This window comes from Aureococcus anophagefferens (assembly GCF_000186865.1).
Source record: "Aureococcus anophagefferens unplaced genomic scaffold AURANscaffold_5, whole genome shotgun sequence".
NCBI classification, from domain to species: domain Eukaryota; class Pelagophyceae; order Pelagomonadales; family Pelagomonadaceae; genus Aureococcus; species Aureococcus anophagefferens.
The window spans coordinates 1,607,117-1,629,649 of record NW_008705565.1 but is presented as its reverse complement, the minus strand read 5'-3'; the positions used below and the strand labels follow the sequence as shown (position 1 = coordinate 1,629,649).

The window sequence follows — 22,533 nt, the reverse complement described above, 5'->3', positions numbered from 1 at the left end:
GGACCTCGCGTTTCGCCTGCCACCCCATCTAGATTTATATCCCCTTGGTGGTGCTCGTCGAGGGGCTGCACCTTTGGGGGCAGCATCTGGGCTGCAGCGTCGCAATGCAAACTTTTTAAGTTTGGCGGGAAGTGCATCTCTGTGATCGTGACAGAGTATGGACATCGACCCAGACGCGGCCGTCGCGCCAACGCAAGAGCCCGCTGCGACGTTCGAGGTCGGCGAGCCGGTCAAGGCCTACTGGCACGGCTACCTGTACAATGCGATTATCACGGAGATCACGCCCAACGGCGGCCACTACGTTTTCTATCCCGAGGACAAGGCCATCGAGGAGCTGGACAACGACGGTTCTATTGTGAAGAAGCCGCACGCGCGCGAGGACGATACGCTCGACTTCTCAGTGGGCGAGCTAGTCTACCGCCTCGAGCGCCCCAGCGACCTCGCGCGCGTCGTCGCCGTTCGCGGCGACATCGTCGTCATCCAATTCGAGGGCCAAAGCTGGAAACAAAAGCGATACGCGCTCCCTTCGGCCGCGCTGGGTTCGTCGCTCTTTTCTGAATTCCGCCACCACACGCGCCCGCCCGTCGTAGGTTCCGCGGAGCACTCGTCGGGCGTGCGGCGCGCGCGGCGCGCGACGACTGCGGGCGCCGCGTACGACCCCGCGTACCCGACGTCGCCGCGATTCACCTACGCTCGCGTCGGCGAGACCGGCGCCGAGCGGCCGCCGCCGGCGAAGCGCGCGCGCGCGGCGGCGCCGAAGCGCGCGGCGGCGTCGAAGCCCGCGGCGGCGTCGAAGCCCGCGGCGGCGCGGCCCGCGGCGAAGCCCGCGGCGCGGCCGGCGGCGTCGACGCCCGCGGCGGCGCGGCCGCGCGCCGTCGTGAAGCGCTGCAACACGGCGCCCGTGCTCGTCGACGCGTCGTCGGACGAGGAGGAGGAGACGACGTCGATGGAGGAGAAGCTGCGGCCGCCGCAGCAGGAGGAGCTCGCGGCGGGCTCGGACGCGGCGCGCGCGGTCATCGAGGCGACGCTCGTGCCGGGCTGCGATCCCACCGGCGAATGTCACCTCTCCTGGGACGTGTTGGTGGAATCGAAGGTCGTCGTCCTGCGGCGGCCCGGCGAAATGGTGTCGCGCCTCGACGACGGCGAGGATCCGGAGTCGTTGCTGCGCCTGGAGGACACGCGGCTGCGGCCGGGCTGGCTCCGCGACAAGGCGGGCTGGCGCTACCTCGGGGCCTCGGAGGACATCGTCGTCGTCGAGCGGGCCGGCGCGACGGGGCTCTACGCGCTCGCGAGTGCCCCCCGCGTCCGCGAATTCCGGGGCGCCGCGACCATCCCCTCGCGTCGCAGGTCTGCGTGTCCGTCCACGGCCACGTCGCGCCCGCGCGCCGCGGCCAGAAGGGCGGGCCGCTCGCGAGCCTGAATCTCGCGGCGCGCGACGTCGTCCGCAAGCTAAACGACAAGCGGGGCGTCGAGGAGGCCGTCGACAAGATGGCGCGCCACATGCCGTGCCAGGATCGCGGGACCCTGGTCCAGGACGGCAGCATGTACTGCTTCGGACGGCACCGCGACCAGCGGGGCATCTTCTGCTCCTACGCCTACGGCGACGAGGACGGCGAACCTTTGCGGAGCGACGCGGGTTTCCTGCGGACCCTGATGCGCGCGAGCGAAAGGCTCGGCGCCTGCGAGGCCGCCGTGCTGCCCGCGGCGGCGCGACACCGCGCGGCCCACCTCGCCAAGGCCGACGACGTCTTCAAGGCGCGGTCGGTCGACGGCCTCGGCGCGTCGCCGATCGACGTCGACGGACCGACGCGCTTCTCGTCGCCGTCCATGGCTTTTACCCGCAGCTACGGCGTGCTCCAGCGTCCGATCGTCCCGCGAGCAACGCGCGATCACAGCGTCCTTCCCAGGCTGCCCGTTCCACCGCGACGAGCGCGACCTCGTCGAAGCGATCGCGGTCCCCGGCCGCCAGGCGCCCGACGTGCCGATCGGCACAGGCGACCTCTGCTTCGCCGTCTTCGACGCGGCGCTCGTCATCGACATCGGCGACTCCGCCCAAGGCGACGGCCGGGCCATCTTCGTGCCGGGCACCGTGTGGCACGGCACGCCGCGCGCGGGAGAGGCGAACGGCCGCGTGGCCAAGCACGGCCTCTGCGCGTACGCGCTCGTGTCGAACAAGCACCTCGCGGAGCCGCCCGGGGCGCCGCCGCCGAGCCGCGCGCGGTCCGCGTCGCGGTCGTCGAGGTCCGCGTCGCGGTCGCGGTCGCGGTCGCCGCGGCCCGTCGCGATCCCGCCGCGCGTGCTGCCGGTGCCGCCGCGCGTCGCCGCCGCCGCGCCGCCGCCGACGCCGCCCCCGCCTTTCCCCGAGTCGCCGTAGCTTCTCAAAAGACCAGCGCCCTGCACAGAGACCCATCCTCACCGCGCTAAACTCAACCATCAACGCGCAACGGGGGCGGGGGTTATGCGCCGCTCGCAGGGCGCACCACTTCTTCAACGTCGTCTGCAACTTCGATCTCTTGAACAGGGCTGCCCCGCGCGATGCGCGGCTTCCTAGCCCTGACCGTGGCTGCAGCGGTCACCGTCGACGTCGACTTCGATGCGACGCTACGGTCGGCGCTCCGGGCCGTGCCCGTCAGCATCAACGGCTACGTCGTCGTCGTGCCCGACGCCGGCCCGGCGCTGCGCGCCGAGGTGTCGCGGCGCTTCTCCGACTACTGGGACCTCGGCGCTCCGGACGCGCTCGCCGGCGCCTTCGGCACGGAGGCGGCGACGCACGACCTTGAGGTGCGGCCGCGCGAGCGGCCGACGTCCCACGGGAGGCTCCGCGGCGCCGCGGCGCCGCGGGCGTTCGACCGGTTCTTCGCGAGCGAGCGCCTCTTCTACGAGCGCGCGCTGGAGCTCGCGCCGCCGGCGCCCTGGGCCGGCGGCGCCGCCTTCTACGGCCGCGTCGCGCGCGTCGTCGCCGAGGACCCGCGGCGCTGGCGCGGCGCGAACGCGCTCGTCGCGAACTGCGGGCCCGGCGGCGGCGCGGTCGTCGCGCTGCTGCGCCTCGCGGCCTGGGCCCGCGTCGACGGCTGCGACCTCGTCGGCGCCCACGCGGCGCGGACCCTGGCGGCGGCGGCGGCCGACGGCTGGGACCGGCGGCGGGTCCACGCGTGGCAGAGCGGCTTCGCGACGCTCGCGCCCGCGGACGGCGTCTTCGCGGCGCCCGCGGACGAGTACGACCTCGTCCTCGTCGCCGGCGGCGGCGCGCGGTCCGCGGCGGACGGCGCGGACCTCGAAGCGGCGGCGGCCTGGGCCCACGGCCACCCGAGCGCGTTCTGGCGCGGCCGCCCGCGCGACGCGCGGTACGCCGAGGGGCCCGACGAGCGGCGCTTCGTCGCCGCGGCGCGCTGCCTCGTCGCCGCGGACGCGGCGACGGCGCTCCGCGCCAACGGCACGTTGTCCGTGTGGCTGCCGCTGCGGCGGCGCGGCGACCGCCTCGAGCCGCGGCGCTTCGACGCGACGGCGGCCAACGGCCTCGGCGGCGACGTCGACGCGGCCGAGGCGGCGGCCTTCGCGCGGCGCCTCGGGCAGCTCGGCTTCGCCGACGTCGCCCTGGACTTTGGCGACGGCGACGTCGTCGCGACGGCGCGCGCGTCCGGCGCGCGGGCCGACGCGGCCGCCTGCTACGGCGCGGACGAGGCGGACGCGAGGTCGCCGGAAACCCCCCCGCGGCCCGTCGCGAAGACGAAGCGGGCGGCGCTCGTCTTCCGCGGCGCCGTGAGCCGCGTCGACGCGCCCGCGGGGTACCAGGGCGCGCTCGCCGATCAACGCGGCGCGTTCGTCGACGTCGAGCGCTGCGCGGCCGCCTACCGGAAGCACATAATCGACGCGAACCCGCCTTTCGCCGTCGATGTGTACGCGCATATCTGGCACGCGGCGCTCCGCGACCGCTTCGAAAACGCGTTCGGACCTTTGGCCGCCGGCGTCTTCGAGGAGAACCCGCCGCTGGAGCCGTGGTTCCGGCGCCGCGCGGGCGACGGCTACTACATGGCGTCGCTGGCGCACTCCCTCGGCGCGGCGCTGGCGCTCGCGCTCGACGCCGCGCGGCGCGGCGGCTTCGCGTACGACGTCTTTCTGAGCTGCCGCCCGGACGTGCTCCTCTGGCGCGACGTCGACCTCGCCGCGCTCCGGGGCGAGCGGCTCTACCGCGACGCCTACGTGCGGCACCCCTTCGGGTCGACGGAGTTCTTCGGCACGGCGTCGACGGCCGTCGCCGAGGCCCTCGTCGCGAAGATCGACGATCGGACGATCGACGACCTCGCGCGCGCGGGCGTCGCCGACCGCGCCCACGCCGTCTTCTCGCGGTGGCTCCTCGCGGAGTTCGGGCCGGAGAGGCTCGCCTACCTGGACCTCGTCGGCACGGGCGTCGACTTTGAGGTCCTGAGGAAGCTCCAAGTGAGCCCCCCGGAAGTCCCCCCGGGCGGAGAAGTGGGCGGAGACTTAGAAACGATAACTTGAATTTCATATCTAGTTTCGTTGCAGCCCGTATTCGCGCACGCCTGGGGCTGGTCCGCGTCGTCGAGCGCCGCGGGCTGCCTGGCCGTCGCGATGGCCGGGGGCGATGCCTACGAGTCCATCAAGGACGGGGACGAGGAGGTCGCCGAGGGGTCGACGCGCAAGTCGAAGCTCGGGATCTTCCTCGGCTTCCTCATCATGGTGACCATCGGGGCCATGGGCGCCCAGCTCGCCGGGACGACGCCCGAGGACCTGGCCATGGAGGACATGACCGACGACGCCGCCGACGCGTCCGAGGAGGTGGCGCTGCCCGAGCCGGAGGAGGTCGCGTCCGCGCCGGAGACGCCCCACATCGTCTACGTGCTCTTCGACGACATGGGCTGGAACGACATCGGCTACCAGTCGACGGACATGGCGGCGCTGACGCCCGTGCTGAGCGATCTCGCCGAGAACGGCGTCAAGCTCACGCAGTACTACACGCAGTCGACGTGCACCGTGAGCCGCGCGGCGCTGCTGAGCGGCGTGCTGCCCATGCACAACGGCATCAGCCACGGCACGATCGTCATGGACAGCCCCATCGGGCTGCCCCTCAAGTACAAGCTGCTGCCCCAGTACCTGCAGGAGAGCGGCTACCGCACCTACATGGTGGGCAAGTGGGACATCGGCCACTTCAACGAGGAGTACCTGCCGCACAACCGCGGCTTCGACCACTTCTTCGGCTTCTACGGCGCGGACATCACCTACTTCAGCCACATCTCGTCGCGGGGCTACTGCGCGAACCCGAACTGCTTCCCGGACCTGCGGAACGAGGACGAGACCATGGCCAACGCGTCCATGCGCTACACGACGGACCTCTTCCGCGAGCGGGCCGTCGGCTTCGTCGAGGGCCACGCGGCGAACCACGCGACCGACCCCCTCTTCCTCTACCTCTCCTTCAACGCGCCCCACTACCCGACGTCGGCGCCCCAGGAGTTCATGCGGAACGAGGCCGAGCTGCTCGCGCCGTTCACGAACCGCGAGCGCCGCGTCTTCGCGGCCGTCGTCAACTACGCGGACCGGTCCGTGGGCCGCGTCGTCGAGGCGCTCAAGGCGACGGGCGCCTACAACGACAGCGTCATCCTCTTCGCGAGCGACAACGGCGCCGTGCCGACGACGTGCAACCAGAGCCACTGCACGAGCGAGTCGAACACGGGCTCGAACTGGCCGCTCCGGGGCATGAAGGCGACGTACTGGGAGGGCGGCTGCCGCGTGCCCGCCTTTGTGCACGCGCCCAAGTACCTGGGCGACCGCGCGAGCGGCTCGCTCTACCAGGGCATCGTCCACATCACGGACTGGATCCCGACGATCGTCCGCGGCGTGCTGCGGTCGTCGTCGACGCTCCTCGGCGCCGAGGTGTCCGGCGCGGACCACTGGGACTCGATCCGGAAGCTCGCGACGCCGCCGCGGACGGAGCTTTTGTACGGCGTGGACCACTGCGTCGCCGGCGGCCAGCTCACGGGCGCGATCCGCGTCGACAACTGGAAGTTCATCATCGACTACAACTACTCGAACTACCCCGTGCCGACGACCCAGGAGCCGTTCCTGGAGCGCTACAACACGACGGACATCACGGACCACCTCGTCAACGGGTCGCTCTTCGATCTGGCCGCGGACCCGAACGAGCGCACGGATCTGGCGAACGCGCACCCGGAGCTCGCGGCCACGATGCGCAAGAAGCTCATGGAGCACTACGCCGGGTCGACGGAGTGCTACATGTGCCCGCCGGCGGGCATGAAGGCCTTCGACGTCTGGAACGCGAAGGAGAGCTTCATCGGCCCCTGGGAGGCGGACGCGGACTCGATGTACTCCTGTCGAACCTAGGCGCGCGCGCGTCGCCGCCGCGCCGGAACTCTCTAATCGCTCTTGTTACGAAAGCCGGTCGTGGACCATGGCGACGAGCGCGGTGAGCGCGACGTCCGTGCGGAGCGTGCGCTCGCCGAGCGTGACGAGGTCGAAGCCCGCGGCGTCGAACAGCGCGAGCTCCGCGGGCTCCTCCCAGCCGCGGTCCGGCCCGACGGCGAGCACGGCGCGGCCCTGGGCGCCGGGGACGTCGCGGAGCCGCCGCGCGCGCGGGATGGAGACCAGCTCGCCCGTGGCGTCGTCGAGCGCTTTGAAGTCCGGGCCCCGGTCCGGGTGCGCGGCGAGCCGGAGCGCGGCGGCGTCGACGCGCGGCAGCGCCGCCTTGAGCGACCGGCAGAGCGCGACGCGCGGCAGCGCCGGGTCGCCCGACTGCTCCGCGCCCTCTACCAGCAAGTCCCGGAGCGCGCCGCGCGGGACCTCCGCGGGCTCGACGGTCCGCTCGTGCGGTTTCCGCTTCGGCAGGTCCTTGAGCACGTTCGCGCCGAAGTAGGCCTTCTCCGTCTTCGCGCTGCCGACGAGCCAGAGCTTGTCGACGCCCAGACTCGCGAGCACGGGCAGGACGCGCTTGAGCCGCAGCGGCGCGGGCAACGCGAGGACGACGTCCAGTTTCGGTCGCGGCGCTGCCTCGTCCGCGAGTGTTTGGGGCACGTCGAGGGCCACGCCGCCGTCGCTCGTCAACGCGGCGGAGCAGTCGCCGACGCCGCCGTCGAGCACGCCGACGCGGAGCGTCGCGCCCGGCTCCGGCGGCCTCCGCTGCCAGATGATCTCGCGGATGTGCGTCGACCGCCGGTCCTCGGGCGCGAGCGTCACGCGTGATGCCTCGACCTCGTCGCGGTCGAGGAAGATGCGGTTGAGGTGGCGGATGGTGAAAGGGAGGCGCGGCTTGCGGAGCGTCGCGACGAGGCAGAGCGCCTTGAGCATGCTTGTTTGAGTCGGAGCTGCCAATACCGCAACAGGCACGCGAACTGAGTGCGGAGGCGTGCAACGACGCGGCCGGCGGTGCGCACAACAGGCACGCGAACTGAGTGCGGAGGCGTGCAACGACGCGGCCGGGCGGTGCGCACGCTGCGCCGCTAGGGCTAATTGCCACAAGCCATTGCACTCTGCGCGAGCTGCAACATCGCTGGTGACGCGCGATGGTGGCCGTCGTCTCGCGGCGAGCGAGCTTTTTCGTCGTCGTGTGCCTCGCCACGTCGTTGGCGTTCAACGCGCCGTCCTCGAAAGTGCCACCGAAGCCTAGGAAAGTCGCGCGCACACATGCGCGCGCGGGTGCGAAAGCCGTGCGAGCGTCCGGCGGCGAGGTCGAGCGGCGGCGGCTCGTGCGCGGCTATTTGAGCGTGGCGGGCGGCGTGTGCGCGCACATCATGCTCGGCACCATGTACTGCTGGGGCAACTACCTGTCGTACGTGACGCCGTCGCTGCGGTTCTTCGACGGCGTCGACCGGCCCGGCGTGACGCCCGACGCGGTCCAGGTGCTGCCGATCATGATCGTCTTCCAGGCGCTCGCGCTGTCCCTGGGCGCGAAGCTGGACAAGGCCTGGGGCGCGCGCGCGACGACGCTCATCGGCTGCCTCGTCCTCATCGCCGGCACGTGGCTCAGCTCGTACTGCACGCGATTGCTCCCGTTCATCCTCGTCTACTCCGTGTGCGGCGGCGCCGGCGCCGGCATCGCCTACACGGCGCCCATGTACGCCGGCGGCTCCTGGTTCCCGAACTCGCGGGGCCTCATCAACGGCCTCACGCTCTTCGGCTTCGGCTCGGGCGCGTTCTTCTTCAACAAGGTCGCGACGAGCCTCGCGCAAAAGGGCCTCGCGTGGGACGAGATGCTCCGCCGCCTCGCGGGCCTCTACGCGCTCGTCGGCGTCACCGGGTCGTTGCTGGTCCAGCGGAACCCCGACTTTGAGCGGCCGCGCGCGGCGCGGCTCTGGTCCCCGAGCTGGTGGCGCGCGAACGCCGACGGCGTCGGCGGCGCCGGCTTCCGCGAGGCGGTGCGGTCGCGGCGGCTGCGCGCGCTCTGGCTCGTCGGGTTCCTGGCGTTCGCCCCGGGGCACACGGTCATCGGCCTCTACAAGCGCTTCGGCGAGTCCGACGCGGCCGCCGTCGTCAACGACGACGCGTTCCTCTCGATGGTCGGCGGCCTGTCGTGCGTCTGGGGCGGGCTCGGGCGCCTCGCCTTCGGCCGCCTCATCGACCTCTACGGCTTCCAGCGGTCCTGGCACGCCACGACGCTGCTGCAGATCCTGAACATGCTCGCGCTGCCCTTGACGCTGCGCTCGCGCGCGGCGTTCCTCGCCGTCGTCTGCTCGTGCATCTTCTGCCTCGGCGGCAGCAACGCCATGTACGTGACGGTCACGCCCCAGCTCTTCGGCAGCCGCAACGCGGGCGAGATCTTCTCCGTGCTCTTCTCCGCCGTGGCCCTCGGCTCGCTCTTCGGCGCGCGCCTCGCGATGGCCTGCGTGCCGACCGTCGGCTGGGCGGGCGTCTTCCGCGTCCTCGCGGGCCTCTGCTCGCTCAACTTCTTCGTCCTCAAGCTGCTCCGCGACGTCGTCGCCGAGAACCGCTGCGGCAAGTCGTGGGCCGAGGCCCAGCCCGAGTGACGCGGATCGACCTGCACATACGACGGCAACGCCGCCGGCGCCGCGGCGTCGAAATACCTAAGATTTCACTACCTAGCCCGCGTCGACCACGCACCCGCGTCGCTTCCCCCGGTCCTTACGCGGCCTCCTCGCACTCGAAGGACAGCTTCAGCGTGAGGGACACGTCGCCCGGGAAGATCGCGTCGGTGACGGTGATCTCGTCGTCGTCGGCGACGAGCTCGGAGAGGGGCTTGCCGAGGTTCGCGCGCGTCGCGGCCTCGAGGGCCTTGGGCTTGCGCATGTAGAGCGACTGGCTCGCCGTCGTCAGGGACGGCGCCTTGAGGCGCAGGTCCGAGTCCGGGCCGCACATGGACTCGATGAGCGTGCCGAGGAGCATCGTCGGCGCGACGGCGAGCGTGCGGACGCGCGCCGACGTGATGGGGCAGTCGTCCTTCTTCTTGTACTCGAAGGTGTGCGTGTAGACGCCGTGGTTGCCCATGTACATCATGTACGTGTTCAGGCTCTGCGAGCAGAGCGTCATGAGCTTGAAGACCTCGTTGACGCAGACCGCGGACACGACGGCGTTCGTCGACGCGACGGCGGGGATGATGTTCTTGACGACGCCCATGGTCTTCATGTAGGTGACGCCCTCGATGTCGAACTTCCGCGCGCGCGCCTCGGCCACTTGGAAGATCCACGTCATGTCCTCGGGCGAGTCCGTGTCGACGGACTTGTCCGGGAAGGCCTTGGGCCACTCGACGAGCTGGGCGTAGGAGATGCAGTGCTCCGGCAGGCGCGGCGTCTCGGCGATGGTGCACATGGGGTAGGTCTTCTGCGGCGGGAACGAGTCGAGGCTGCACTCGAAGCAGGACGTGAACCGGGGGATGATGACGCGCGCCTGGCCCCGGAAGCCCTCGGTGCCGCCGTCGACCATGGGGATGATCTGGCTCGGGTCGACGACGTTGCCGTCGTCGTCGACCTCGGCGAGGGACACGAGCATGGAGTTGAGCCACCGCCGCGCCTCGACGTTGTCCAGACCCGAGCAGACGACGTTGAACTGCGCGTAGAAGTCGCCGTCCTTCTCCTGGACCTTGCCCACGTGGGCCGTGACCGTCGTCTTCGGGCAGCGCGCGTTGATGAACGCCGCCGCCGTCGTCGCCTTGGGGCTGCCGACGTCCTTCGCGCGGAACAGGAACTGGCGGTTCAGGTTCGACACGTCGATGGTGTCCATGTCGATGACGTGGATGTCCGCGAAGCCCGACAGCGCCAGGTCCTTGAGGATCTCGCAGCCGAGGCCGCCCGCGCCGACGACGAGCACCTTGCACTCGCTCGTCACGAAGTCGCGGACCTCGGGCGACGCCTCGAACTCGCCGACCGCGAGGCTGCCCGTCTCGCTGCCGAAGGACGTCGGCCGCGTCAGGAGCTTGTCGACGTTCGAGTACATGGTCCGCGGCGACCTGCGGCGGACGGCGCGGCGTCGCGCGTGCGGCGCGCGCGCGGCGGCGTGTGTCTGGTTACGGCGCTTCGGCGAGCGAGTGTGTGTTTTGCCGGGCTGCGCGCTGGAATCGAGCGGGACGCGGGCTTCGGACGGGTGCTAGGGACTTGTTAGAGTAATTGGGTGGAGCAGCAGAGCGGCAAGGTGTGTGCTGAGCGCGACGCGACAGGAGAAGGCGCGGCGGGTCGATCGAGCCTCGAGATTTGCCTCGAGGTTTTTCGGCGAGCCGCTAGCCGCCCGGGCTGCCGCGAGCCAGCCGCTCGACCGGCAGCAACGTCGCCGCGCGCGCGCCGCGGCCGCTGAACGCGATGTCGGCCCTGGCCAGCGCCATGGACGACGACGACGAGAAGAAGCCGCCGGACCCGTCGCCCTTTGGGGTCTACTACGCGCGGCTGCTGCACCAGCAGAACATGCTCCAGGACGCCGTGCGCACGGAGACGTACCGGCGCGCCATCGTGACCAACGCCCCGGACCTCACGGGCAAGGTCGTGCTCGACGTCGGCGCCGGCACGGGCATCCTCTCCTTCTTCGCCGCGCAGGCGGGCGCGGGCCGCGTCTACGCCGTCGAGGCGTCCGGCATGGCCGAGAAGGCCGCGAAGCTCGTGACGGCCATGGCCAACGCGCGCCTCGCGCGCTACGCGCCCGACGGGTCGGCGTCGCCGAAACCCGCGGCCGCCGGCTCCGGCGTGCTGGCGACCGCGAAGCTCTCCGCGGACGCGGCCTGGGACGCGATGGACAAGGACTTCCGCGTCCACGTCGTCAAGGGCAAGGTCGAGGACGTGACGATCCCCGAGCACGTCGACGTCATCGTCTCCGAGCCCCTCGGCGCGTTCGTCCGCGTCCGTGCTTCTAAAAAAAATCTCCGCCCGGTGACGAACCTCCTTTCCGAACAATCCTATTCTGACGCGCCGCCAAAACGGGGCCGACCGTGAACGAGAAACTTCAACTCAGCTCATTCCGAGGGCACTTTTTTACGCAAGAGGGACCGCCGCGCCGTCCCCGCGCGCCGCGACGCGACGTTTTTTCCTAGGTTTCCTGCTCGTGCACGAGCGGATGCTCGAGGCGTTCGTCGCCGCGCGGGACCGGTTCCTGCGGCCCGGCGGGCTCATGCTGCCGTCGACGGGCACGATCCTCGTGCAGCCCGTCACGGACGGCGCCCTCTGGCAGGAGCAGGAGGCCAAGGCGGCGTTCTGGCTGGCGAGCGATTTCCACGGCGTCGACCTCACGCCCTTGCACGAGGACGCGCTCGAGGAGTACTTCAGCCAGGCCGTCGTGGGCTACTTCGCGCCCGAGTCGGCGCTCTGCGAGACGGCGGCGGCCTACAAGTTCGACTTCGCCACGTGCACCGTCGCGGAGCTCCGCGACTTCGTCGTCCCGCTCGACTTTTTGATCACCAAGACCGCGATCATGCACGGCGTGGGCTGCTGGTTCGACACGACCTTCGACGGCTCCGTCGAGCGCGTCGTCCTCTCCACGTCGCCGTCCATGCCCGGCACGCACTGGTACCAGAGCCGGCTCCTGCTCCGACGACCGATCGCCGTCAACGCGGGCCAGCGCGTCACGGGCACGCTCGACTTCAAGGCCAACGACCGCCTCTCCTACGACGTCACGCTCGCGCTCCACCTCGAGGGCACGGACATCGCGTCGTCCCAGGTCGTGCGGCTCGACGACCAGATGTACCACTACCTCGCGCCGGGCCAGGTCGCCATGCAGCCCGGGTGAGAGCTCTGGTGTTCCCCGGGAGGACGCGGCGCGCCTTTTACACGCCGGTAGTGTTCAAAAGAACAGCCCCCCCCCCCCCCCGTGTGCCCAACGGCGTCGTGCGGCGACGCACCGTTAACTAGAGAGTGCACCGTTCAGGTGAGTCGAGGCGGAGAGCAGAATCGAGGCGGAACGAGATTTTGCCTTTAGGGGGCGAAGACGGAAATTTCGTCTAAGAAACTGTCTTAAAGCGGGTCGAAACTAGGTGCGGAACACGACGATCGCGAGCGCGAGTCCGGAGTCCACGTCGAGCCAGAATAGGCGGAATTGGCAGAATTGGCAGAATAGGCGGAATTGACGAGCTCGAACGACGATCTCCCGGGCCACGGAGGGGGCAGAATGGGCAGAATTGGCAGAATCTATAGGCAGAATTGGCAGAATTCGCCGCACCGATGACGAGCGCGAGTCCGGAGTCCACGTCGAGCCAGAATAGGCGGAATTGGCAGAATTGGCAGAATAGGCGGAATTGACGAAATCGATCGATGATCTCCCGGGGCGCGGAGGAGGCAGAATGGGCGGAATAGGCGGAATAGGATTGGCAGAATTCGCAGCAGCGATGACGAGCGCGACCAACGGTCCGCCGGCGTGCGGTGCTTGCACCATTGGAGTCCTCGTGTAGGTCTTGTGAAATCCTGAAATCCTATGCGAGGTTTGTGTAAAGCTGTGGCACGCGCCTCCATAGAAGTGTGATGTCAAATCCGTGTCAAATGTCTGAACCATTGTAGTCTTGAAATTTCTCACAAAAATTCCAATAGAACGGTCTTGTGAAAAATCCGTGCCGTGTCAGTGTATTCTGGTCATGGATTTCATAAAAGTGTGTGATAAAATTGATATTTTGATATAAAATGTTGCTCGGATTTTGTGTTGTTTGGCACGGATTTGGGTGTCTTTCCTCGTGGGAAAGTGCAATATTTGGGGGAAGCGCAATCTAATGTATGATTGAGCCATTATCGCCCCAGCGCGTACGACAGACGCCGCCGACGGGGGCGGGTATCACCCTAATTTGTATAACGTATACCAAACTCATATTTTGTTTTTTAGCCATCGTAAACGCAACATTTAAAATGATATTCCTCGTGTGATAGTGGTAGATCGCGCTGCCCTCGTCGATGCCGTAGGCGTCGTTCGCGGGCACGGGACCGACGTGGCCGAGGCAGGAATCCAGATCGCAGGGCCGCGACGCGGCCGTCTCCTGGATGCCGTAGACGACGGCCCCATCCAACATGACCCCCACGGCCGTCGAGTGGCCGCTCTCCGACGCCTCGTAGTTGCAGACCGGATCCGTGTGGATGTGGTAGGGCTCTGCATGGCCGCCGCAGCTGTCCATGAACATGAGCGTGTTCACGTCGTCGGTGCAGGCGTATTCCAGATGCGCCTCACATGTCAGGACGTCGACGCCGCCCTCGCAGGACGCTCCGCAGCACGCGTAGGGCATGCCGTCGGAGCACTCGTTGAAGCCCGCCTCGAAGGCGCTGTAGATGTTGACCCCGCCGCTGAGCGTCATCCCCGCGCGGCCGAGCGTCGGCAGGCCCGAGCTCGACTCGTAGGCGGGGATCGTCTGCGACTCGCAGCTCGCCGTCGACGTCCCCGGAAAGAGCTCGCCGTCGTAGGTCCGCGGCTGGTCGTTGCAGCCGTTCGTGACGAACTCGCCGCTGAACTTGCCCGTCGCCACATCGAAGGTCAGGCCGCTCGCGTCGGCGTAGCCCGTGGAACCCGCGTTGTCGCAGGTCTCCCCGTCGGTGCCCGGGCAGGCGTCCGAGCTCGTCGAGCCGCTGTCGGACGACCCCCCGTCGCCAGGCACGACGCCGCCGCCGCCCGGCGGCGGCGGGCGGTTCCCCTGGAGGCTCCGCCGCGCGTGCCCCGGGACGCGGCGCGGGAAGTACTGGGCGTGGGAGAGCGCTGCCCACAGCAGAAAGGTGGCCCCCATCGTGTCCACCAAACCTTTGAAGTAGTGTCAAACCTTTGAGCTACTTCAAAAGTTCATCATGATCGTGGTTGAGGTCCATATTGAAGTGCATCAAGCGGCGCTAAGCGCACCCCCGCGCGGGATACGTGGGGAAGCTTAGCGCGACCCCCGGCCTACTGCTGGGCGCACTGGACGCCCGGCTGGCCGCCGCCCGGGTGGCCCTGGCCCTCGTCGTCCTCGTCGTGCGCGTCGCCGCCGCCCTCGGGCCCGTCCGCGCCGACGCCCTTGCCAAAGTCGTCCATGTTGACGCGCTCGAGGGCGCACTCCTCGGGCTCGGCGCACTCGTCGTCGTCGTCGCCGTCGTCGCCGTCCGCGGCCTTCTGCTTCTCCTTGAGCTTGCGGACCGTCGCCGGGTCCGCGCCCACGACCGGGTGGCTCAGCGCCGGGGGCAGGGCCCGCTTGAGCTTGGCGATGGCCTCGGGCTTGAGCGCGCCGTTGCGCGGGAAGACGATGTGGAAGAGGACGAAGAGGCGCCCCTTGTCGAAGGGGTTGCCGTACTTGGGCATGCCCTCGTTGTCGACGCACATGACAAAGGGGATGCCCCGGGCGACCTCGGGCCGGACGATCTGGCCCGGCTTGGCGCGCACGAGGAGCTTGCGGCCGTCGAGCGTCGGCACGACGAACTCGAAGCCCGCGAGCGCCTCGACGAGCGCGATGTCCTTCTTCAGCAGCAGGTCCGCGCCCTTGCGCGTGAACAGGTCGTGGGGCTTCTGCTGGATGACGAAGTGGACGTCGCCCGTCTCCGCGCCGGCCTGCTCGTTGCCCTTGCAGAGCACCTTGATCTTCGCCTTGTCCGCGGCGCCCTTGTCGACGCGGACCTCGACCTCGACGCGCTCCTTCTTCATGGCGCACCGGTAGCCCTTGGTGCAGGAGCCGCACTGGGCCTGGGCCTGGGTCATCATGCCCGGGCCGACCTGGACCATCTTCATGACGACGCCCGTGCCCCGGCACTCGCCGCACTTCTTCGGCTCGCCGACGACGACGCTGCGCTTGAACGCGAACTTGGCCGTCTTCCCCTTGTAGAGCATCTCGAGGCTGGCCTTGATCGTGAACGTCAACGGCGCGACCTTCTCCTTGCCCGACTTGCCCCGCCGCCGGCCGCCGCCGAAGAGGTCGAAGATGTCGCCCATGCCGCCGCCGCCGCCGCCGCCGCCGGCCTCGAGGCCCTCGAGGCCGTGCTGGTCGTAGATGGCCCGCTTCTCCTCGTCGCTCAGCACCTCGTAGGCCGCCTGGAGCTTCTTGAACTCCTCGGGGTCGCCGCCCTTGTCCGGGTGCATGCGGAGCGCCTTCTTCCGGTAGGCCTTTTTGATCTCCGCCGGCGACGCGCCCTTGGCGACGCCCAAAGCCTTGTAGAGGCTCGTCGTGTCCGCGGGCGGGCCCTGCTGCATGCCGCCCATGCCGCCGGGCATGCCGCCCATGCCCGGGATGCCGCCGAACCCCTCCGGGAACCCCTGCGGCATCCCGCCGCCCGGGAAGCCGCCCTGGCCGCCGAAGAACATGGCAGTCGGCGGCCGCCGCTGCGGTCGCGCTCGCCGCTGCGGGAGGACGCGACGCTGCGGTGGCGCCGCCGAGGGAAGTCGCCGCGCGCCGGCCGCCGGGGAGAAGTCTACAAGCGACGGCGAGAGGCAGCCCTCGACCCGATGAGCTGGGGTTTGGCCAGTGCACTGCCAAAGGCAACCACAAACATTGCCGCAGGGCCTTCTGGGTTGATGTTCGGATGTCGTCGAAACGCGAACCAGGCTCCCGTACGCCAGGTTTAATGCTCGTCGCGCACCGGGGCCGTGGCCGCCTCGGCTTTGCTGGCCAGGGCGGCCTTGTCGCGCGCGGCGATGCGCCGCCTCCGCCGCGCGGCCGCGCGCGGCCCGAGGCGGCTGATGTAGGCCCGCGTCTCCTCCATCGCCGCCCGCAGCAGGGCCGCCTCGAGCCGCTCGTGCGACGGCCAGCCCGCCGGCAGGAACGCCGCGGGGATGCCGTAGGATTTGTGGCCGAGGACCGCGGCGCGGTACGTCCGCCCGGCCCAGCGCCAGGCGTCCGCGGGCGTGCGCCAGGCGACGCGGGCCACGGCGCGCGGGCTCGCCGTCAGGCGCAGCGCGTGGTAGTAGAAGGAGGCGACGCGGCCGTAGCGCGGGTCGAGCCGCGGGTGCGCGACGGGCAGCGCCTTCACGAGGCCCCGGTCGAGGAGCGCGTCCGCGACGCGGAGCGGCCGCGCGGGGAGCTCGCCGAGCCGCTCGGCGGCGGCGAGGAGCGGGGCGACGAGGCCGCGGCGCAGCGCCTCCGTGGCGAGGCGCACGGGGACGAAGCCCAGGCCCAGGAGCCGGCCCATCGCGGTGAAGCCGCCGATGCCAAAGTTGAGCGACGTGTGCTTGCTCTCGCCGCCGAAGACGCGCTTGCTCGTGCGGTCCCGCGCCACGGGCATGGGGACGCCGTAGGTCGCGAAGTAGGTCTCGCGGTGGCCGAGCGCCTCCTCGCCGCGCCGGAGGTAGCCGCCGAGGCGCATCTTCCTGCCCTCGCGCGTCGCCGTCTTGTTGTAGGCCATGAGCTTCTTGAGCTTCCTCGGATCCGGCACGGCGTAGGTGAAGTTGCGCGGCATGGCGGAGACGACCACCTCGACGAGGTCGCCGCGGCCCGCCAGCGTGCGGTGCCTCGCCAGCGCCCAGCGCTCCTTGGCCTCGATGGCCTCCTCGACGGCGAGCCAGTGCTTCGCCTTGGCGAGCGTGAGTTCGAGCGCCTCGCGGCGCTTGCTCTTCGCCGCAGCGCTCGCGAGGAGCAGCGTGACGGCTGCCCAGCGGCAGCCCATCGAGATCGACTGAGATAGCCCGGGCCGTGTTGTTCAAGGTGAAGCAAAGCTGCCAGTCCACTTCATTTCCACCACCTTATACGCAGAGTCTTCGACATCGGAGCCGTTCGAGGAGCGGCTGCGGCACTCCCAAACCAACGGAAGACGCTTACACGCGGGAAATGGGGGGGAAGGGGCGAGGCCTAATAGTCGCCGTCGTCGTCGCCGTCCTCGTCGTCTTCTTCGTCCTCGCGCTCGTTGATCTCGCGCTGCTTCTTGACGAGGGTCTCGTCGGACAGCAGCTCGACGTCGTCCGGGTCGCGGCTCGGGAGCGCGTCGAGGCGCGGCGCCGGCCCGCCGCTCGGCGTCGGCCGGGGCCCGCCCGCGAGGACGTGGGCGAAGGCCGTGCCCCCGTCCGCGTCCGCGACGTGGCTCACGCTGTCGCCGCGGCCGAACTCGTGCTCCTCGACGCCCGCGAACCGCGCGGCCCACTTGGCCGTCGCGCCGCCGCACAGAATCACGTTCACCTCGCGGTCGTCGTGGGCCGAGACGCAGGCCTCCGTGATCTCGCGCGTGCCGCTCTGGAACGCGCCGCACTCCGCGGCGCCGAGGAGGCCCGACCAGAAGACCGTCTTCGCGCGGCCGATGCTGTCCTTGAACTTCTCCGACGTCGTCGACCCGACGTCGAGGGCGTAGACGTCCGGCGGCACGCCGCGGCCCGCGCCCGCGCCCAGGACGTTGGCGTCGGAGACGTCGCCGTCGTAGTCGAAGCCCGCGGACGCGTCGACGTCCTCGTCCTCGGCCGGCGCCGCGCCGTCCGCGGGCGCGTCGTTGTCCTCGTCGTCGTGGTCCTCCTCGACCTCGATGCCGCCGCCGACGACGCCGAACTCGTTCACCAGCAGATCGCCCGTGTAGAAGTCGCTGGGCAGGCGCACCGCGACGTTCCGCCGCGCGGCCTTGGCCAGGAGCGCGCGCGCGCCGGGGAGCAGGGCCGCGTCGATCGGCGGCTCGACTTTGCCCACGCCGATGCCCAGCGCCGCGAGGCACTCGAGGGCGACGCGGCCCGCGAGCAGGATCTCGTCGCAGTGGTCCACGAGGAAGTCGAGGAGCCGCGCGCGCGACGCCAGGCCCGGCGCGACGCCCGGCGCGCGCTCGTCGCCCAACATCGCCACGAGGGGCCGCGCCGGCGCCAGCAGGTCGCCGAGCGCGACGCGGTGCAGGTGCGCCGCGCGGCCGAGGAACCGCGGCGCGTCCGCGAGTCTCGCGAGCGACGCCGCGTCCGCGTCGCTCGCGCGCGGCGTCGCCGGCGGCAGGGGCCGGAGGCACTCGAGCGCGTCGTGGACGACGACGTCCACGAGATGCTTGAGCCGGAAGCCCGCGTCGCCCTGCTCGAAGGCCGTCTCCGCGGCCTCGCGCGCGACCTTGGCGTCGTTGTCGACCCAGCAGGGCAGGCCGAAGCCGTCGCCCGGGTTCGGCGCCGCGGGCAGGTCCACGGGCGCGCAGAGGCGGCTCCCGGCGTTGCGCGCCTCGACCACAAACACGGGCACGGGGCTGTTCGCGGCCTCGTCGTAGTCCGCGACGGCACCGAGCGCCGCCTCCAGCGCGACGACGTCGCCGACGAACGTCACGTCGAAGCCGTCGGCGACGCCCGGGTGCGCGGCGAGCGCCTCGGCGACCAACGCGGTCGACGGCGGCTTCCGCGGCTTCGGCGGCTCGTCGTCGTCGTCGACGACCTGGGGCGGCTCGTTGAGGTCCGTGAGCAGCACGACGGCCTTGGGCGGCGTCGGTGCGGCCGGCGGGTCGCCGAGGGGCGCCTGGCCGAGCGCCCGGAGGCTCCGGTGCACCTCCGCGAGCTTCATCGACGGCGGCCGCGCGGCCTTGGCCGGCGCCTCGGGCGCCTCCTCCAGACTCCAGGCCTTGGCGTGGGGGTTGTACTCCAAGGCGTAGCCGACGTCCAAATCGCACTGGAGCAAAACCACTTGCCCCGCGCAGTCCGCGGGCCGCGCGGCCGCGAGGCGCGCCGCGGCGGCGGCGCGGGCGGCGACGTTGGCGTGCGCCGGGTGGGGCAGGCGCGGCGGCGGCGGCGGCGCGCGCGGCGACGCCTCGGCGTCGTCGTCGTCGCCCGCCGTCGTCGGCCGCGGCGACCCGTCCGCGGGCTCGTCCGCGGCGGCCGCGTCCTCCGCGGCCCGCGCCTCCGCGGCGGCCTCGCCCGCGGCCGCGAGCGCCGCGCGGTCGCCGGGCGGCGAGAAGAGGTCGTCCAACAAACGCCTCGCCGTCGCGAGGGCCGCGCCGCGGTACGCGTCGGGCCCCTGCGCGCCCGCGGCCGCGACGGCCGCGACGGCGTAGCCGATGGCCGCGCCGGAGTCGCGCGCCAGGTCGTCGCCGCCGTCCGTGATGGCGCCGGCGACGTTCGCCGCCAGCTCCATGGGCGCCGCCCAGCCGTCGAAGGCCTCGACGGCCGGCGACTCGTCCGTCGCCTCCGCGGCGTCCGTCACGACGACCTTCGGCGGCGGCAGGGCGCCCTCGAGCGCCGCGGCCTCCTCCGCGGCCACGAAGGCCTTGGCCAGGATCTCGCCGAGGCCGGAGAAGCTCGCCTCGAAGAAGGGCTCGGCCATCCGCGGGTTGTTGTCCTCGTCGGCGGTGGTGGACGCGGCGGAAACCAACCCGACCCACCGCTGTCGCAGGTCCTCGACGCGGACCGCGCGCGGGTCCTTGGGGATCTCGGGCTTCGCCGGCGTCTTCGCCGTCTCCTCGTCGTCGTCCTCCTCGTCCTCTTCTTCGTCGTCTTCCTCCTCGTCGTCGTCTTCGCCCTCCTCGTCCTCCTCGTCGTCCTTCGTCGCCTTCGTGGACTTGGACGGCTCCTCGACGACCTCCGGCTCCGGCGGCGGCGGCACGTAGATGGCGTCGATGATGGCCGCGATCTTGTCGACGTCGCCGTCCCAGGCCTCGGGGTCCGGGAGCGCCGCGAGCTTGGCCGCGCGGACGGCGAAGCGCGCGACGTCCAGCGGCGTCCGCGGCGCCTCCTCCGCCGCCTCCTCGGCCGCGTCCTCGGCGGGCAGGGGCTCGCCGAGCTCCGCGGCGACGGACGCCCCGATCTCCGCCGCGGCGACCTTGGCCTCGGCGAAGAGCGCCGCGAGCGCCGCGCGCCGCTCCGGCGTGTAGACGAGGCCCCGGCTCGACCCCTTGGCCTCGAAGGCCAGGCGCTGCGCCTCGACCTCCCGCGCGTCGAGCGTCTCCCGCGGCGTCGCGACCTTGTCCACGATGTCGTCGTAGAGCACGTCGGACGCGGCGCGGAGGCCGACCTTGGCGGCGATGCGCGCGTCGACGGCGTCGCGGAGGTGCTTCGCGTCGTCCTTGGGCGTCGCGACGCCGTGGAGGACGATGCCCGGCGAGCCGTCCTGCGTCGGCAGGCCCGTCACCGCGGCCTTGGGCACGACGACGAGCTTCCACTCCTCGGAGAACTCGCCGGGGACCTTGGACCGGAAGCCGAAGCGCACGCGCTCCGCCTCGCCGGGCAGCAGGGACCCGGAGGGCGCGGGGCAGAAGAAGGTGACGTCGTTGGCCGTGGCCACGGCGGAGTGCCTCGCCATGGGCGCCGCGTAGGACATGGTCTCGTCGGACGTCGTCGCGAAGCCCGCGCGGCGGCGCCACTCGTAGTAGATGACGGTGCCGCCGGCGTTGCGCAGCTCGAGGCCGTTCATGGACGGCCCCGCGCCGGCGGCGTGGGCCATGTGGAGGTGGGGCGTGCCCACGCACTCGAGCACGGCCGCGTAGGGGTCGCCCCGGGGCTCCGGCGGCGGCTCCGCGCCCTCGACGCCCCGCGGCGACTCCTCCAGCGCGCCGTCCTCGCCCACGGGGTCCAGCGGGCCGTCGAGGTCCTCCAGGGGCGACGTGAGGTGCGCCGTCTCCAGCGCGTCGACGACGGCCTGCGACCCGTCCGCGGCCCAGCCGAACAGGTCCTTGCCCACGACGAGCAGGCCCTGGGTCTCGTCCTCGCCGACGGTGTGGGGCAGGAAGGCCTCCAGGTTCGACTTCCACTGGCGCTTCCGCGCGAGCATGTAGGGGTCGTCGCGCCACGTCTTCCGGGGAGCGCCGCTCGCGTTGCTCGGCATCGCGAGCGCGCTCCCGGGCAGCTTCGGCCGGCGGATCATGGACGGCACGGGGATCTCCTTCTGCAAGGGGCAGAAGAGGCCGCTGAAGATGTTGCCGATGCGCACGAGGCGCTGGCCGTGGCCCCGGAGGCTCATCTCCCAGTAGTGCTCCGCGTGGCGCACGTGCTGGGGCACCGCGGCCTGGAGCGCCTGGTACTGCTCCGTCTGCTCGCGGTACTCCTCGCAGGAGCTCAGCATGAGCACCTCCTCGGGGCGCTTGCGGCTCAGGCGGCTCAGGCCCGACGTGAGCCGCTGCCAGTCGCGCTGCTGGTCGACCCACTTCTTGAGCACGCGCGCCTCCTTGTTCACGCCCATGCGGTCGTGGAGGTGCAGGGCCTCCATGTGGCGCGTCGCGCGGAGCCGCGTCTGCTCCGCCTCGGCGTAGGCCTTGGTCGTGGCGACGCGGAGCGCGTTGAGGTACTGCTTCGGGTTCGCCGACAGGTTGTCGAACGTCTCGCCGTGGCCCCCGCTCTGGGGCGTCGGCGACCGGCCGCCGGCGGAGCGGCTCCCGGGGCTCGCGTTGCCCTTGCCCGTGACGGAGCTCTGGTCCTCGCTGCCGTCCTGCGAGTTCGCGTCGCCGTGCTGCGCGGCGGCCTCGTACTCCTCGAAGCGCTCCGCGCTCCCCAGGACCGTGCGGCCGAGGACGCCCCCGTAGGCCGTGCGCTGCACGCCGCGCACCTTCCCCGGCGAGCTCACGTTCGCGAGCTGGTGCCGCGGGATCTCCTCGCCGCTGCGCACCTTGCGCGCGACGAGCATCTGCTTCTTCGCCTTGGGCTTCGCCGTGGCCTTCTTCACGGTGAGGAGCTTCTTCTTCTTCTCCGACGGCGACGACGCCGGCGCCGACGCCATCGCCGGCGACGCGTCGTCGAGGTCGAGGGGCGCCGCCTCCGGCGCGGCGTCGGCGGAGGGCTCCTCCATCACAGATCAGCGCAACGATGTCCGCTTCAATGATATGATACTCAGCGGCACGATCTACCCGATGAAACGTCGGGCTGCCGCGATCACGCGCGGGAGCTCTCCGCCATGGCCGAGTCCCCCGGCGCCATGGCCATATCGATCCAGGCGAAGGACATCGAGAGCCGCTTCCCGCCGACGGTGGCGTCGACGCTCGGCCGGCGGCCGTCGCGGCCGCGCAGCCCGCAGAAGCCGGCGCGGCACCTCGTCGTGCCCGAGGGCGAGGCGCGGTCGTCGAGCGCCGCGTGGATCACGACGGGCGCGCGGCCCGCGTCGGCGTCGCCGCGGCCGGTGGAGACCATGGCGCCGACGGCGTCGTCCCTCGGCAGCCCGGCGCGGCCGGCGAGCGCCGCGCCGCGGACCGAGCGCGGCGCCGCGGCGGCCGCCGCGGAGGTCTCGGGCGCCGCGGCCGCCGCGGCCGTCGCCGCCGCCGCCGAGGGCGGCGAGGCGGCGGTGCA

At 71.2% G+C, this 22,533-nt stretch overlaps 4 protein-coding genes across 4 annotated transcripts; 2 read left to right on the top strand and 2 right to left on the bottom strand.

The window, feature by feature from the left end:
- Positions 1-4,764: 4,764 nt before the first annotated feature.
- On the top strand, positions 4,765-6,357 carry ARS11 (putative arylsulfatase; the record flags this gene model as incomplete). Its single annotated transcript, XM_009036953.1, has 1 exon — positions 4,765-6,357. The coding sequence occupies one exon, from the start codon at positions 4,765-4,767 to the stop codon at positions 6,355-6,357; it is 1,593 nt and encodes a 530-aa protein (XP_009035201.1).
- Positions 6,358-9,108: 2,751 nt separating this feature from the next.
- On the bottom strand, positions 9,109-10,416 carry AURANDRAFT_22965 (hypothetical protein; the record flags this gene model as incomplete). Its single annotated transcript, XM_009036698.1, has 1 exon — positions 9,109-10,416. The coding sequence occupies one exon, from the start codon at positions 10,414-10,416 to the stop codon at positions 9,109-9,111; it is 1,308 nt and encodes a 435-aa protein (XP_009034946.1).
- A 380-nt stretch (positions 10,417-10,796) lies between these two features.
- On the top strand, positions 10,797-12,189 carry AURANDRAFT_22815 (hypothetical protein; the record flags this gene model as incomplete). Its single annotated transcript, XM_009036954.1, has 3 exons — positions 10,797-11,069; positions 11,172-11,310; positions 11,498-12,189. 3 exons carry the CDS (start codon positions 10,797-10,799, stop codon positions 12,187-12,189), a joined length of 1,104 nt encoding a protein of 367 aa, XP_009035202.1.
- A 2,121-nt stretch (positions 12,190-14,310) lies between these two features.
- Positions 14,311-15,555, bottom strand: AURANDRAFT_11763 (hypothetical protein; the record flags this gene model as incomplete). Its single annotated transcript, XM_009036697.1, has 2 exons — positions 14,311-14,445; positions 14,539-15,555. Coding segments are annotated over 2 exons (1,152 nt in total), but the record flags the coding sequence as incomplete, so codon positions are not given.
- Between the last annotated feature and the right edge of the window lie 6,978 nt (positions 15,556-22,533).